This window comes from Lagenorhynchus albirostris, chromosome 10, assembly GCF_949774975.1.
Source record: "Lagenorhynchus albirostris chromosome 10, mLagAlb1.1, whole genome shotgun sequence".
In the NCBI taxonomy this organism is placed as follows: Eukaryota; Metazoa; Chordata; class Mammalia; order Artiodactyla; family Delphinidae; genus Lagenorhynchus; species Lagenorhynchus albirostris.
Genome location: NC_083104.1, coordinates 51,990,798 through 52,005,744, shown reverse-complemented (window position 1 = coordinate 52,005,744; position 14,947 = coordinate 51,990,798). Strand labels below are relative to the sequence as shown.

The window sequence follows — 14,947 nt, the reverse complement described above, 5'->3', positions numbered from 1 at the left end:
AATCACGATAAAATCAAATCCCATACCCACCGGATGGGCGACCCACAAACTGAAAAATAATTATACCACAGAAGTTCTCCTACAGGAGTGAAAGTTCTGAGCCCCACATCAGGCTCCCCAGCCTGCAGGTCTGGCAATGGGAGGAAAAGCTCCCACAGAATCTGGCTTTGAAGGCCATCAGGGTTTTTTTTTTGTTTTTTTTTTTTTTCAGTACGCGGGCCTCTCACTGTTGTGGCCTCTCCCGTTGCGGAGCACAGGCTCCGGACGCGCAGGCCCAGCGGCCATGGCTCACAGGCCCAGCCGCTTCGCGGCATGTGGGATCTTCCCGGACTGGGGCACGAACCCGTGTCCCCTGCATCGGCAGGCGCACTCTCAACCACTGCGCCACCAGGGAAGCCCGGCCATCAGGGTTTGATTGCAGCAATTCCACAGGGCTGGGGGAAACAGAAACTCCACTCTTGGAGGGCGCACACAAGGTTTCATGCACATCAGGACCCAGGCCTCATAAGAACCTGGACCAGACCTACCTGCTGGTATTACAGGGTCTCCTGCAGATGTGGGGGGCAGCTGTGGCTCATTGCGGGGACAAAGACACTGGCAGCAGTTCTGGGGAGTACTCAGGGGCGTGAGCCCTCCTGGAGGCGGCCATTTTCTCACCAAGACATGGCCCCTCCCAACAGCCTGTAGGCTCCAGTGTTGGGATGCTTCAGGCCAAACAACCAACAGGGTGGGAACACAGCCCCACCCATCAGCAGACAGACTAATACTTAAAGTTTTCCTGAGCACACAGCTCCCCACTAAACACACTCCCTGACACAACCCTGCACACCAGAGGGACAACACCCACCTCCACCCACCAGGGCAGCAACCAGTCCCTCTGACCAGGAAGCCTCCACAAGCCTCTTAGACAGCTTCATCCACCAGGAGGCAGACAGCAGAAGCAAGAAGAACTACAACCCTGCAGGCTGCAGAATGGAAACCACAATCACAGTAAGGTAGAGAAAATGAGATGGCAGAGGGAAATGTTCCAGATGAAGGAACAAGATAACACCCCAAAAGAACTAAGTGAAGTGGAGATAGGCCATCTACCTGAAAAAGAATTCAGAGTAATAATAGTAAAGATGAGCCGAGATCTTGGAAAAAGAATGGAAGGACAGATCGAGAAGATATAAGAAATATTTAACAAAGACCTAGAAGAACTAACGAACAAACAGAAATAAACGGTAAATAACTGAAATAAAAAACACACTAGAAAGAAACAATAGTAGAATAAATGAGACAGAAGAACAGATAAGAAGACAGAATGGTGGAAATCACTGCTGCAGAACAGAATAAAGAAAAAAAGAATGAAAAAAAATGAAGACAGTCTAAGAGACCTCTGGGACAACACTAAACACACCAACATTCACATTATAGGGGTCCCAGAAGGAGAAAAGAGAGAGAAAGGACCTGAGAAAACATTTGAAGAGATAATAGCTGAAAATTTTCCTAACATGGGAAAGAAAGGAAACAGTCACCCAAGTCCAGGAAGCACAGAGAGTCCCAGGCAGGATAAACCCAAGGTGGAACATGCTGAGACAAACAGCAATCAAACTGACAAAAATTAAAGACAAAGAAAAAATATTAAAAATAATAAATAATATACAAGGCAATTCCCATAAGGTTATCAGCTGATTTCTCAACAGAAACTCCACAGGCCAGAAGGGGGTGGCATAATATATTGAAAGTGATGAAAGGGAAGAACCTACAACCAAGAATACTCAGCAAGGGGCTTCCCTGGTGGTGCAGTGGTTGAGAGTCCACCTGCCAATGGAGGGGACACGGGTTCGTGCCCTGGTCTGGGAGGATCCCACATGCCGCAGAGCGGCTGGGCCCGTGAGCCATGGCCGCTGGGCCTGTGCGTCCAGAGCCTGTGCTCCGCAATGGGAGAGGCCACAGCAGTGGGAGGCCCACGTACCGCAAAAAAAAAAAAAAAAAAAAAGAACACTCAGCAAGGTTCTCATTCAGATTTGACAAGCAAAAGCTAAGAAAATACAGCATTTCCTCTAAGATCAGGAACAAGATAAGGATGTCCACTCCCGCCACTTTTATACAACACAGTTTTTAAGTCCTAGCCACAGCAATCAGAGAAGAAAAAGAAATAAAAGGAATCCAAATTGGAAAAGAAGTGAAACTGTCACTGTTTGCAGATGACACGATACTATACATATAAAATCCTAAAGATGCTACCAGAAAACTACTAGAGCTCATCAATGAATTCAGTAAATTTGCAGGATACAAAATAAATACACAGAAATCTATTATGTTTCTATACACTAAAAACAAAAGACCAGAAAGAGAAATTAAAGAAACAATCCTATTTACCACTGCATCAAATAGAATAAAACACCTAGGAATAAACCTACGTAAGGAGGCAAAAGACCTGTACTCGGAAAACTAAGACACTGATGAAAGAAATCAAAGATGACACAAACAGATGCAAAGATATGATATACCATGCTCTTGTATTGAAAGAATCAATACTGTCAAAATGACTATACTACCCAAGGCAATCTACAGATTCAGTGTAATCCCTATCAAATTACCAAAGGCATTTTTCACAGAACTAGAACAAAAAAAATTTTAATTTGTATGGAGACACAAAAGGCCCCAAACAGCCAAAGCAATCTTGATAAAGAAAAACAGAGCTGGATGAATCAGGCTCCCTGACTTAGACTATACTACAAAGCTACAGTCATCAAAACAGTTTGATACTGGCACAAAAACAGAAATATAGATCAATGGAACAGGATAGACAGCCCAGAAATAAACCCACACACCTATGGTCAATTAATCTACAACAAAGGAGGCAAGACTATACAGTGGAGAAAAGACAGTCCCTTGAATAAGTGGTGCTGAGAAAACTGGACAGCTATCTGTAAAAGAATGAAATTAGAATATCCTTTAACACCATACACACAAAAAAACCCAAAATGGATTAAACAGATAAATGTAAGAGCTGACACTATAAAACTCTTAGAGGAAAACATAGGAAAAGCACTCTGACATAAATGGCAGCAATATCTTTTTTGATCCATTTCCTAGAGTAATAGAAATAAAAACAAATGGGACCTAATTAAACTCAAAAGCTTTTGCACAGCAAAGGAAACCATAAACAAAATGAAAAGACAACCCATAGAATGGGAGAAAATATTTGCAAATGATGCAAGGGATTAATCTCCAAAATCTACAAACAGCTCATGCAGCTCAAAGAAGCAACCCAATCAAAAAATGGGCAGAAAACCTAAATAGACATTTCTCCAAAGAAAACATACAGATGGCCAAGAGGCACATGGAAAGATGTTCAACATAGCTAATTATTAGAGAAACGCAAATCGAAACTACAACGAGGGACTTCCCTGGTGGCGCAGTGGTTAAGAATCCGCCTGCCAATGCAAGGGACATGGGTTTGAGCCCTGGCCCAGGAAGATCCCACATGCCGTGGAGCAACTAAGCCCGCGTGCCACAACTACTGAGCCTGTGCTCTGGAGTCTATGAGCCACAACTACTGAAGCCCGCACACCTAGAACCTGTGTTCTGCAATAAGAAAAGCCACCACAATGAGAAGCCCGCGCACTGCAACAAAGCGTAGCCCCCGCTTGCCACAACTAGAGTAAAGCCCACGCGCAGCAACAAAGACCCAATGCAGCCAAAGGGGGAAAAAATGCAATGAGATATCACTTTACACCACTCAGAATGGCCATCATCAAAAAGTCTACAAACAATAAATGCTGGAGAGGGTGTGCAGAAAAGGGAACCCTCCTACGTTGGTGGGAATATAAATTGGTACAGTCACTATGGAGAACAGTATGTAGGTTCCTTAAAAAACTAAGAATAGAGCCACCATATGATCCAGCAATCCCACTCCTGGGTATATATCCAGAGAAGACCAAGGTTCAAAAGGATACATGCACCCCAGTGTTCATTGCAGTGCTGTTTACAATACCCAGGAAATGGAAGCAACCTAAATGTCCATCAACAGAGGAATGGATAAAAAGGATGTAGTACATATATACAATGGAATATTACTCAGCCATTAAAAAGAATGAAATAGTGCCATTTGCAGCAACATGGACATACTAAGTGAAGTAAGTCAAACAGATAAAGACAAATATCATATGATACCACTTATATGCGGAATCTATAAAAATGATACAGTGGGGCTTCCCTGGTGGCACAGTGGTTAAGAATCTGCCTGCCAATGCAGGGGACACAGGTTTGAGCCCTGGTCCAGGAAGATCCCACATGCTGCAGAGCAACTAAGCCCACGCGCTACAACTACTGAGCCTGTGCTCTAGAGCCCGCAAGCCACAACTACTGAAGCCCGCACACCTACAGCCCGTGCTCCACAACAAGAGAAGCCACTACAATGAGAAGCCCGCACACCGCAAAGAAGAGTGGCCCCTGCTCGCCACAACTAGAGAGAGCCCGCGCGCAGCAACGAAGACCCAACGCAGCCATAAATAAATAAATAAATTTTAAAAAATGATACAAATGAACTTATTTACAAAACAGAAACAGACTCACAGAATGAAACAAACTTATGGTTACCAAAGGGGAAAGGCGGGTGGTGTGGGGGGGGTGGTGGTGGTGGAGATAAATTGGGAGTTTGGGATTGACATGTACAAACAACTATTTTTAAAATAACCAACAAGGACCTACTGTACAGCACAGGGAACTCTGCTCAATATTCTATAATAACCTAAATGGGAAAAGTATTTGGAAAAGAATAGATAAATGTATATGCATAACTGATTCATTTTGCTGTACACCTGAAACTAACACAACATTATTAATCAACTATACCCCAACATAAAATAAAAATTTAAAAAACCGTAACTTCTCATTAGATCAAATTCTATTATAATAAAGTTATTTTCATGTCCTCATCCAGGCACTGGGCAACTTTTTCTGTAAGGGACTAGATAGCAATATTGTAGGCTTTGCAGGTCACATAAGGTCTCTGTCACATATTTATCTTTAGTTCCCCCCCCCAACTCTTTAAAAATGTAAAAAACAAATGAACCCCATTCTTAGCTTGCTGGCCATACTAAAACAGTCTATAGGCCAAACCCTGTCCCAGTGGATGGACCAAAAGGAGGAAAGATTTGTTGATCCAATTACAATGAAATTCTCCATAGGAAATAAGCCTGTATTTCAAATTACTTGTCTGAACCCTATTCAAATAAGTCACTCTCTGTGAGTGAACCAAGTAGAGGATCCAAGCACATAAAAGAACTTCGGTTTTACCATAAAGCAGTAACAGCCATCAACTCTCACTTCTCAGCTCAAATTTGAAAACCAAATTGATTACAAAAGAAAAACTCCACACAAAGTCACCAAAACAGTATAGAGGTAAAGGTGTGCTCATGATATTGTTTTACGTCCTCAAAAGATCTAATTCAACAATACAATGTACTGTCCGTAAACTTTATAATGATAATTTAATTAATGAATTAAATATGTGAAGATCTAGGAGATGTGATTTCCAACTATAACACTGTCACCATAAGATGTGTGAACCCGGACAAGTCAGGTATTTCCATTTGCTCCCTGTCTTCTAAACAGAGGGGGAGGTAAATCCAGACAAATCTCTGAAGTGATGGATTTAAAATTCTTTGACTATTACAATTCATACCTCCTTGATCAGTGATACACTAGAAAAAATTTTTTATAAGACCTCAACAGTGTTTTAAAAAGATAACATAAAAACATGAATCGTGAAAATGAGCAGTTAGAACACTAAGTACACACAATACGTTAGCAACAGCTATCTTGAACACTTCCCATGTATGCCACTGATTGAAGTGTTTTACAAACATTACCTCATACAATCCTCAGGATAATCCTAAATGGCAAAGAGTATAATCTGAAAGATTAAGCAATTTGCTAAAGAAGGGTCGGTCAGGATTTAAATCCAGCAATGCTCCTCCACACTATTATCACTGTCACTGATCAGGAGCAGCTTCCAGTCTTCTCCCCCACAGCTCAAGACAGACAGGGATGACAAAAGGTAAAATTAAGCAGCACTCTGCCTCCCTTTCCTCCCAGTTTCCTTTCCTGCTACTGTGGAAAGCTGAAGCACTGTACTCTTCTTGTTCAGCACAGGTTTGTGTGCCTGATGTCTGCTTTCTATGCAGACCTTTGATTCACACTTCCACACTTCTGTAGGAAACTTTATGGTCCACAGCATCATGACAGAGAGAATTCTAACCTGCCATATTCCTTCTTTATCCAAGTAAGATACCAACATTGTAAAATTAACATTTTTGATTTGGCTTTGTATGATATAAAATAAATCATCCTATTTTACCTGAAAGCTCTGGTGACAAGAGCCATGAGGAGTCATCACTGGAGGTACTTTTGGGCTTGGACCCTCTGCATGGCCTTCCATAAATTATCTCATGACCCAGATAGGGTGGGGGGTTTTGATCTGCTGTCCGTCTCACAAAGAGCATCTCCTCCCTTTCCTCAGCCGGCAAGAGCAGGGAGAAACTTAACCAGCTGTAGCATCTGCACCCGGTGACTCAAGACTACCTCCCTCCAACACGTCAAGGAGTGCACATACAGTGGAAAGTTAGACAAACCCAACCCTGAATCCTAGCTCAGCTGTGTAACCTGGGGTTCAAAGCTCTCTTCCCCAAAACAGTGAACATGCTACACAGTAAAGCACCTAGCAGAACACTCAAGTAACAAGCATAATATATGATACTCCCACCCCATCAGTTCCCTACCTTTGAATATCATCATTCAGCAATCCACATCACATTAAAATCATTTCTCTCACTCTTGCAGCCTGACTAGACATGAACTGAAAACCACTGAGTTTAATTCAATAAACATTCACCAAAGCCAACAAGTGCTGATCCAATGGTTATTAACAGTTCCTATGCTCCAGAAGGTCAAAGTCACACTAATGCAATAGTTCTTAATTAACAAACATGATATATATTGTACAATAAAACTGCCTTTAAATTAACATGCCCATTTTTAACCTACCTACTAGATAGGCAAAGATTAAAATGAATAATCCTTGGTGTCAGCAATAGTGCTAGACAAACAAGTACTTTCACATACTGATGGTGGGAATGTAGAATGGTGCAGCTTTCCAAAAATACTGTTTAGTAATATACAAAAAGACTTAAAATACATATACTTTTGACCCAGCAATTCAACTTAGAAGAATTTATCCCAAAGATAATATTTGGCAAGCGGAAAACGGGGTATAACAATAATAATCTGTTTACCAATCTTATAATTATGATAGAGCCATATATTTTATTCAGTCGTTAAAAGGGAAGAAATCCATATCTACTGCCACGCAAAAAAACCCCTCTGATACATAAAGAAAAAAAATCCGACTTCAAAACACAAGGTATGAGCCTATTTTGTTTAAAAAACAAATATACACATAGAAAAAATGAACATTCCTATCCTCATAATTTTTTTTTCTCTCTCTCTGGCAAGAAACACGTATTACTTTTATAATTTAAAATAGTGAACACTAATTTTAAGAGGAAGGTATGTTACACATAATTTCTTTCAGTTCTTTTAATCCCAGGAACTATGAAAGAATCTCAGTTAGGAGGCTGTAATTTGCCCCACAATCCCACAGCTTCGAATGGTAGGAAGGGCTGACTCCCACACCTGGGGGCCTCTAGTTAAGGACTCTTCCACACCTGAGCGCCCCGGGCCTTTTCACCAGGTTTTTAGCTACAGCGACACGTTCCCTTAGTCCTGCAGTGTCCTCCTCCCCACCCTACTTAGCAAAATTTTACTCAGATACCACCTTTTCCATAATAACTTATGTAAGCTATTTAGCAATTATTTCAGACTGACATTTGATTTTTTTTACTATATACTTTGAGTCTTTCCCCACAGAAGGTTATAAGCTCCTGGAGGGCAGGGACCTAGTGAGCCCCGTTTCCTCCTGATGACCCAGCAGAGCATTTTATGCACAGCACGTTCTAATAAATGCTTGATGAACAAAGAAATAAAGAGGTTACCTGTGCAGTCTAACAGCCACTGCCCTGACTTTACAAATAAGGCCCCAAAATGTTAGTCCATGGTCACTCAATAGTAACAGTCCCATGCTGAACTTGGGTCTTTTCTTTTTCCTAACTCAAAGCTCCTGTGTGTTTTGCATTTTCAAAGTACTTTTGCTGACCTTCTCTCACATGGACTTCACACCAGCTGACTTACCACTGTATTGGCCGACATCTGTAGTTCTTCCAGCTCTGTTTTCTGTTTTTGACAGCAGCACTAAGGGGAAATATATGAACCACTCTTGACATTTCTTAAACCTGCATTGAAACTATACCTCTAGCTGGAATAAAGTAAAAGCTGGTCATCAATCATCCAATGTTTATTTACTGAGCACCTATTAGGGGCCAAACATCATATTCCATTAACCAGAAACCTCTATTAACTGGCACCTGTGCTTACTGATAAAATTGATGCCCGTAATAGCCTAAAGCAAAGGTCTACAAAGAGCCCACAGGCTAAATCTGGTCTGCTGCCTGTTTTTGCAAATAAAATTTTACTAAATACTGCCACACCCATCCACTTATGGATTATCTATGGCTCTTTGGGGGCTACAAGGGCAGAGTTGAGTAGTTACAACAGAGACCATTATGGCTCACAGAGCCTGGATTATTTACTATGTGGCCTTAACAGATTGCTGACCATCATAAAATATCAATATGCCACTGGACTCTCAAAAACATATTTTTTAGCAGTAGTGACACATAACAGGCAATAGTTTCCTTAATCCTTTGAAAATTACCAGTCCAGTATCATATATGTGGTAACACTATTCCTTGCATCACATGCCCATAACCAATCATGCCAGAAAACAGCATCAACTGATAAAAATCTGTGTTTCCCACAAGTCATATAACCTTGGGGATCTTTAATCCCAGCTTCTCCCAAAATTAAGTTTCTGACTGAACAATCTCATTATTTTTAGAGTAAGTCCTCACACAGAAAACCATTCACTTACTTGACAAGTTACTTCTCTTAACACATCTCTAGTCCAGTGTATATCTTGAGGTTTCCTACTTGCAATAATTCAAACATAATAGAAACCAGTTTTACTCCTGATGATGCTCAGTATTTTGTGGGGGTTTTTTTGGCTGCACACTATCCTGAATTATCACCTTCGGGGAAAAATGCAGACTCGAGATTTCTTCCCTGAGTGGAATCAAACAGCCCACATATACAAAGAAATACTTTACTAATTTAAATCCAATTGCAATATGTTCTCAAAACATTTCTTTAAAAATATACAACTCACAAGCTTTACAATTAGAAATAATTACAGAATGTCAGAAGAGATAAGACTTAAGAGATGACTAAATCCAAATATCTTAATTTACAGATGAGAAGAATGAGGCTTACATGATTTACCGGAAGGGCCAACTAGTTTTCATTAATTCATGCTGGCCTTAAATCAGGAAGTCATACTGATGTCTTATCTGTAAGCCAGGCACTGTGCTGGGGTCCAGGGCTACATATGTATCTTCACCGACAATGAATTCAATTAATCTTTTATCAGTGAGATTTTTTTGCAGTGAGACAGATTACATCACGGAGAATCAGATAAAATTCCTTAATAACTGCTAGACATCTTTTTGCTTTTCCTACAAAGAAAGCTCTCTTCCTGCAGAGACAGTCCAGTGGAGCCAGGCTGCACAATTCAGAATCTTGAGGTTGCCCCTTTCTGGCTATGTAACCTCACAGCAATTTACTTAACAGCTCTGTGTTTGTTTCCTGATCTTTAAGGGGATAATCACGGTATGTAAACAATCCTTATGTGGCTGGTACAGGTAAGTGCTCTATAAATTTTAAGTATCGTTGTTGTTATTTTCCTTAGGTAGTTTTCTTATCAAAACATGGTTAAGTAACCAAGGTATGGAGAAAGTGCCCTAAAAAACAGCTATTGACCGCGGAGCGGCTGGGCCCGTGAGCCATGGCCGCTGGGCCTGCGCGTCCGGAGCCTGTGCTCCGCAGCGGGAGAGGCCACGGCAGTGAGAGGCCCGCGTACAGCAAAAAAAAAAAAAAAAAAAAAAAAAAAAAAAAACAGCTATTGAAATACATGTAATTACAATCACTGTAGTAAAGATTCATTAAATATAAAGGGTAAGGAAGAAAAAACACTTCTTAAAAGGTCCATTTATAAGTTAAATCCTACTTAAAATACATGCACACGAAATTCTGCCTTTTAGGGACTTCCCTGGTGGTCCAGTGGTTACGAATCCACCTTCCAATGCAGGGGACACAGGTTTGATCCCTGGTCGGAACTAAGATCCCACATGCAGTGGGGCAACTAAGCCAGCGCACCACAACTACTGAGCCCGCGTGCTCCAGAGCCCACAAGCCCTCGCGCCACAGCGAAAGACCCTACATGCCACAACTAAGACCCAATGCAGCCAAATGAATAAATAAATATTAAAAAAAAAAGATTTTCCTTTTAATATTACGAACAAACAAGTTCATTCGCAAAATCTTTCATGAAACAATGGTTAATGCTAATGCCATAGTGTTTCTGGGTTTCACTAGGGGTCAGGCCCGGGTAGAGTAAATGACTGCTTCAACACAAATGCCATGGCAACAGACGTGTCCCTCATTAAGCTACATCCTAGAATCCAACAAATATTTGGATTTTACTTTAAAATAATCATTAGTATTTTTACTCAAAGATGGCCTTTTAAAAAAAGTTATGTAGTAGGAAGAGTACGTGGCACTTCCTCCCTTGAAGGGACTTCTATCAGGTTGGATAACCAGGCCAGAGTCACAGAAGACAGGGTCTTTACAGCTGTGTGACCTTGGAAAACTCACTGAACAGGTCTCCAAGATTCAGTACCTCATCTATAATTGGTGTTAACATCTATCTCCCAGGTTTTGGGGGGGATGGGGAAAGGGGGACAGAGGAGGCAAACTAAGATTCGTATGAAAATGCTTTGAGGATGGCTAACACACATGCACACATTGCTAGTTCTGACCCCTTTCACCCACAGGCAGTGGGAGGGGAGGCCGGGTAGCAAGGTAAAGTTAAACTGCAATTTGTGTTTGGGGTACTTAAGTCTTGATCAATGTTCCTATTCTATACAGTTGCTGGAAATGTAAAACCTTGTTATAGTCTCAGATTTGGTTTTTTAAATATGAGACTCCAGAGATCACCGTAATTCATGAAAGACATATTAGGGCCAAGCATCCTCCTGCCTAGCACCTTCAAACTCATAACAAAGAAAACCACAATCCCTATTTCTCTATTTCTCCCCTCTACCAGCATAAACTGAATGCGGCCGTAATATGTGATGGTAAAATGTCTTTAAGAAATCTTTAGAGGTATTCTAGAAAATTAATCCTATTTATGTAATCAGTATAAAAATCTGTTATCAGCTTTTTCCAAAGCTGAAAAGGACTTTGATGAAAATCCCAATAGTAACAGTACTCAAAAATTTTTTTTAATTTTAAGCTTGTATAACTTGATACTAGATGGAGCTTTATGAACTATTAAGCTCATATAAGGGACTTCCCTGGTGGTCCAGTGGTTAAGACTCTGCACTTTCACTGCAAGGGGCACACGTCTGATCCCCGGTTGGGGAATTAAGATCCTGCATGCCGCATGGTGTGGCCAAAAAATAAAAATAAAAAAAAAAATAATCTTACATAAAAGGAAATTTAGGGCTTCCCTGGTGGCGCAGTGGTTGAGAGTCCGCCTACCGATGCAGGGGACACGGGTTCGTGCCCCAGTCCGGGAAGATCCCACATGCCACGGAGCGGCTGGGCCCGTGAGCCATGGCCACTGAGCCTGCGCGTCCGGAGCCTGTGCTCCGCAACGGGAGAGGCCACAACAGTGAGAGGCCCGCGTACCGCAAAAAAAAAAAAAAAAAAAGCATGGTGCAACCTCAGTGCAAATTAGGAACGTTAAGAAATGAACATCTATTTAAAAAAAAAGAAATGAACAAAACTGTCACTTTTGTTTCACTAAAAACAGAACCATGTAACTAACATCTAATGCACAGGAATAATTGGGAGGAACTTATAAAATGAAAACAAAATTCAGGAATCTTATCTTTACAATGGCAGTATTTGATTTTTTTTTGTTTTTTTTTTTGCGGTACACGGGCCTCACTGTTGTGGCCTCTCCCGTTGCGGAGCACAGGCTCCGGACGCGCAGGCTCAGCGGCCATGGCTCACGGGCCCAGCCGCTCTGCAGCATGTGGGATCTTCCCAGACCGGGGCATGAACCCGTGTCCCCTGCATCGGCAGGCGGCCTCTCAACCACTACGCCACCAGGGAAGCCCTACAATGGCAGTATTTGAAAAGAAGTCTTATTTAACTTAGAGTATTTGAAATATAACCCACTTCAATGAGGTCACTTTGTGTTAGGTCCATTTTAGTTTAGCACTTAATAGTAATTTGTTTAAACTAGTAATCTGAAAACATTTTCTGAATTTTTTTTTGCTCTTGGATCCTAACCTATATCTGCCCTATAAATATCAGTTACGTAGGCACTAACTCAATTTTTAAAGAGTTCTGATAAAATATTTTCTAATCCAGTTAAGAGACTCATCACAAAAAGTCACTGTGCTGTTATCACTTCATAAACATCATCTCATTCAGTTCTCCCCATAACACTAGGAAGTAGGCATTATTATTTCTGTAACATCCATTTTAAGGAAGAAGAAATTGAGGGTCATATAAGTCAAAGAACTTAAGATCATAGGACTAGTATGTGATAGGGTCATGAATGAACCCAGGTGAATCCGCAGTAGGTACTTTCAATCACATTAAAAACAAAGGTAGGGACTTCCCTGGTGGCACAATGGTAAAGGATCCGCCTGCCAATGCAGGGGACCCGGGTTCGAGCCCTGGTCCGGGAAGATCCCACATCCCGTGGAGCAACTAAGCCCGTGTGTCACAACTACTGAGCCCACGTGCCACAACTACTGAGGCCCGCACGCCTAGAGCGCGTGCTCCGCAACAAGAGAAGCCACCGCAATGAGAAGCCCACGCTCGCCGGAACTAGAGAAAGCCGGAGCGCAGCACCGAAGACCCAACATGGCCAAAAATAAAAATAAATAAATAAATAAATAGATAGATATTTAAAAAAAAAAGGCAACACTAATTTTTCAACTAGCTCCAGTAACTTTAAATAACGCCAAGAATCATATACTGTAGACTGTCAAGAGTTCATGAAAAATGATTTGTTTCTATCTAAACATTCCCATTAAAAGCGGACCCTGACAAGTATCATTTGACTTCTTTGTTTGCCTTCCTGTTTTTAAATGAACATTAAAAAATCTTGAGACATCAAAACCAAAGTTTTAAAATCCAACGATCATCCTATAAGCCAAACTTCAAATTTTCACATCTAAAGAATATGAAAGAAATCTCTAAGTTACTTTGGAGCTAAGCCTGCAAAAATGTGAACCTGTGAATTGTTCTCCACCTCCACCCCCAGAGTCAGTAAAGAAACAAAATACATAACTTCCAGAGAGCAGAGGGAATATAGATCAGGAGATTTGAGACGTTAGACCATTTCTCATTATTACACCCATCAGGCCGAAGGGACTGAACGAGAAAGGTAAACGTTTACTGCACTTTACAAATTTCAGAATTATAAGTGACAGTGAAAAAGACAGCTGCAACACGAGCCCACTGTACCCGTAAAAGCTGAATCAAATAATTACATTTATCACGACTACACCAGGCCTCATTTCTAGCTTCTGTAAATTATACAAAGAGCCGGCTATTAAATATTGATGGCATGCCATTTGCACTGGAGCTGTCGCGAAGAGCCTCCTGCTACCAATTTTTGTCATGAAAGAAAAAACGTCCTTATTTTCTAGGTAAACCCCAAGCCACCAGAATCTCTCAGATGGGGCTATCGCATTGTCCTTCCCGGAGGAAGCTGTCAGGGCCAACCCCACACACCCAGGGGAGGAGAAACTTTCAGGAGAGGGCGGGTCCCTGCAGGTCCCGGGGCAGGGGTCCCTGTTCTCCTTCTCCCCCAGCTGTCAGCCACAGGTCGGGCGGCGGGGCGGGGCCAGCCCCGGCTGTCCGCACAAAGCGAGCCAGAGAGCGGCGGGCGGACCCAGACCCAGGCCACGTTGGGGGGCCGCGCAGGGGGGAGCAGGTGGGGGCACTTACCCAGCAGCAGCACGTTCTTCCCCGCGGGGAGCTTGGAGCGCGAGCGGGTGGAGACCTCGCTGAGGATGCAGGACCTGGCGGGGAACAAGGCGCACGCTCAGGCTGGAGCCCCGCGCGGGAGGAACGGCACCGGCCTCGCGCGCCCGGGCGGGGGCGGCCGAGAACGCGGCGGCCTGGGCAGGGCGCCGAGCTCCGGCGGGCACGCGACCCCGGGGCGTCCCCGGCCCGGGGGTGCCGGCGGGGACCGGGGAAGGGTGCGGTCCTTACCAAAGGTTCTGCCCGTCCTCGTCGTCCCCTGCCGCGGCGCCGCCGTTGCCCGAGGTTAGCTCGTTGGCCAAGGGACCGCCCGTGTAAGTCGAGGTTAATCCCGCCGGAGAGGAACCGAAAGAGCCGACTCGCCCCACAGCCGCCATCTTGGTCGGGAACACACCGGTCCCAGCAAAGCTGAATGAGCCAGGCGGAGGCGGCGGCGGCGGCGGAGGCGGAGGCGAGAACCCGGATATGCAGCGTTCGGCGCACGGCAGCGGGGCGGGGCCTGCGGGGGTGGGGCCCAGGCACTGCAGGGACTGACGGAGCGAGAGACGGCGAGCTGCGCGTGCGCAGCAGGCCGCCGGCCGGCGAAGGGGGAAATGCGCGTGCGCAGGTGGCTCGGCGGGACGCCGTCCTGCAGCCCCAGTCTTCCTGAGCTCAGCGGGCTGAAGCGCTTCTGGCCACCGCCTCCGCAGCCCTAGGCTGCAGCTGGGCGCGC

The 14,947-nt window shown here is 43.4% G+C and overlaps 1 protein-coding gene across 2 annotated transcripts in view; it reads right to left on the bottom strand.

Annotated features, from left to right (window-relative positions):
• DYNC1LI1 (dynein cytoplasmic 1 light intermediate chain 1) overlaps positions 1–14,708 on the bottom strand; it is a 44,721-nt gene extending 30,013 nt beyond the window's left edge. For both annotated transcript variants that reach the window (XM_060162460.1, XM_060162461.1), the window contains exons 1-2: positions 14,467–14,708; positions 14,200–14,273 (exon numbers count right to left, since the gene is read on the bottom strand). In XM_060162460.1, coding sequence (XP_060018443.1) covers positions 14,200–14,273; positions 14,467–14,612 — 220 coding nt within the window. In that variant the 5' untranslated portion in view covers positions 14,613–14,708. The remainder of the gene's footprint in view (positions 1–14,199; positions 14,274–14,466) is intronic.
• Positions 14,709–14,947: the final 239 nt, after the last annotated feature.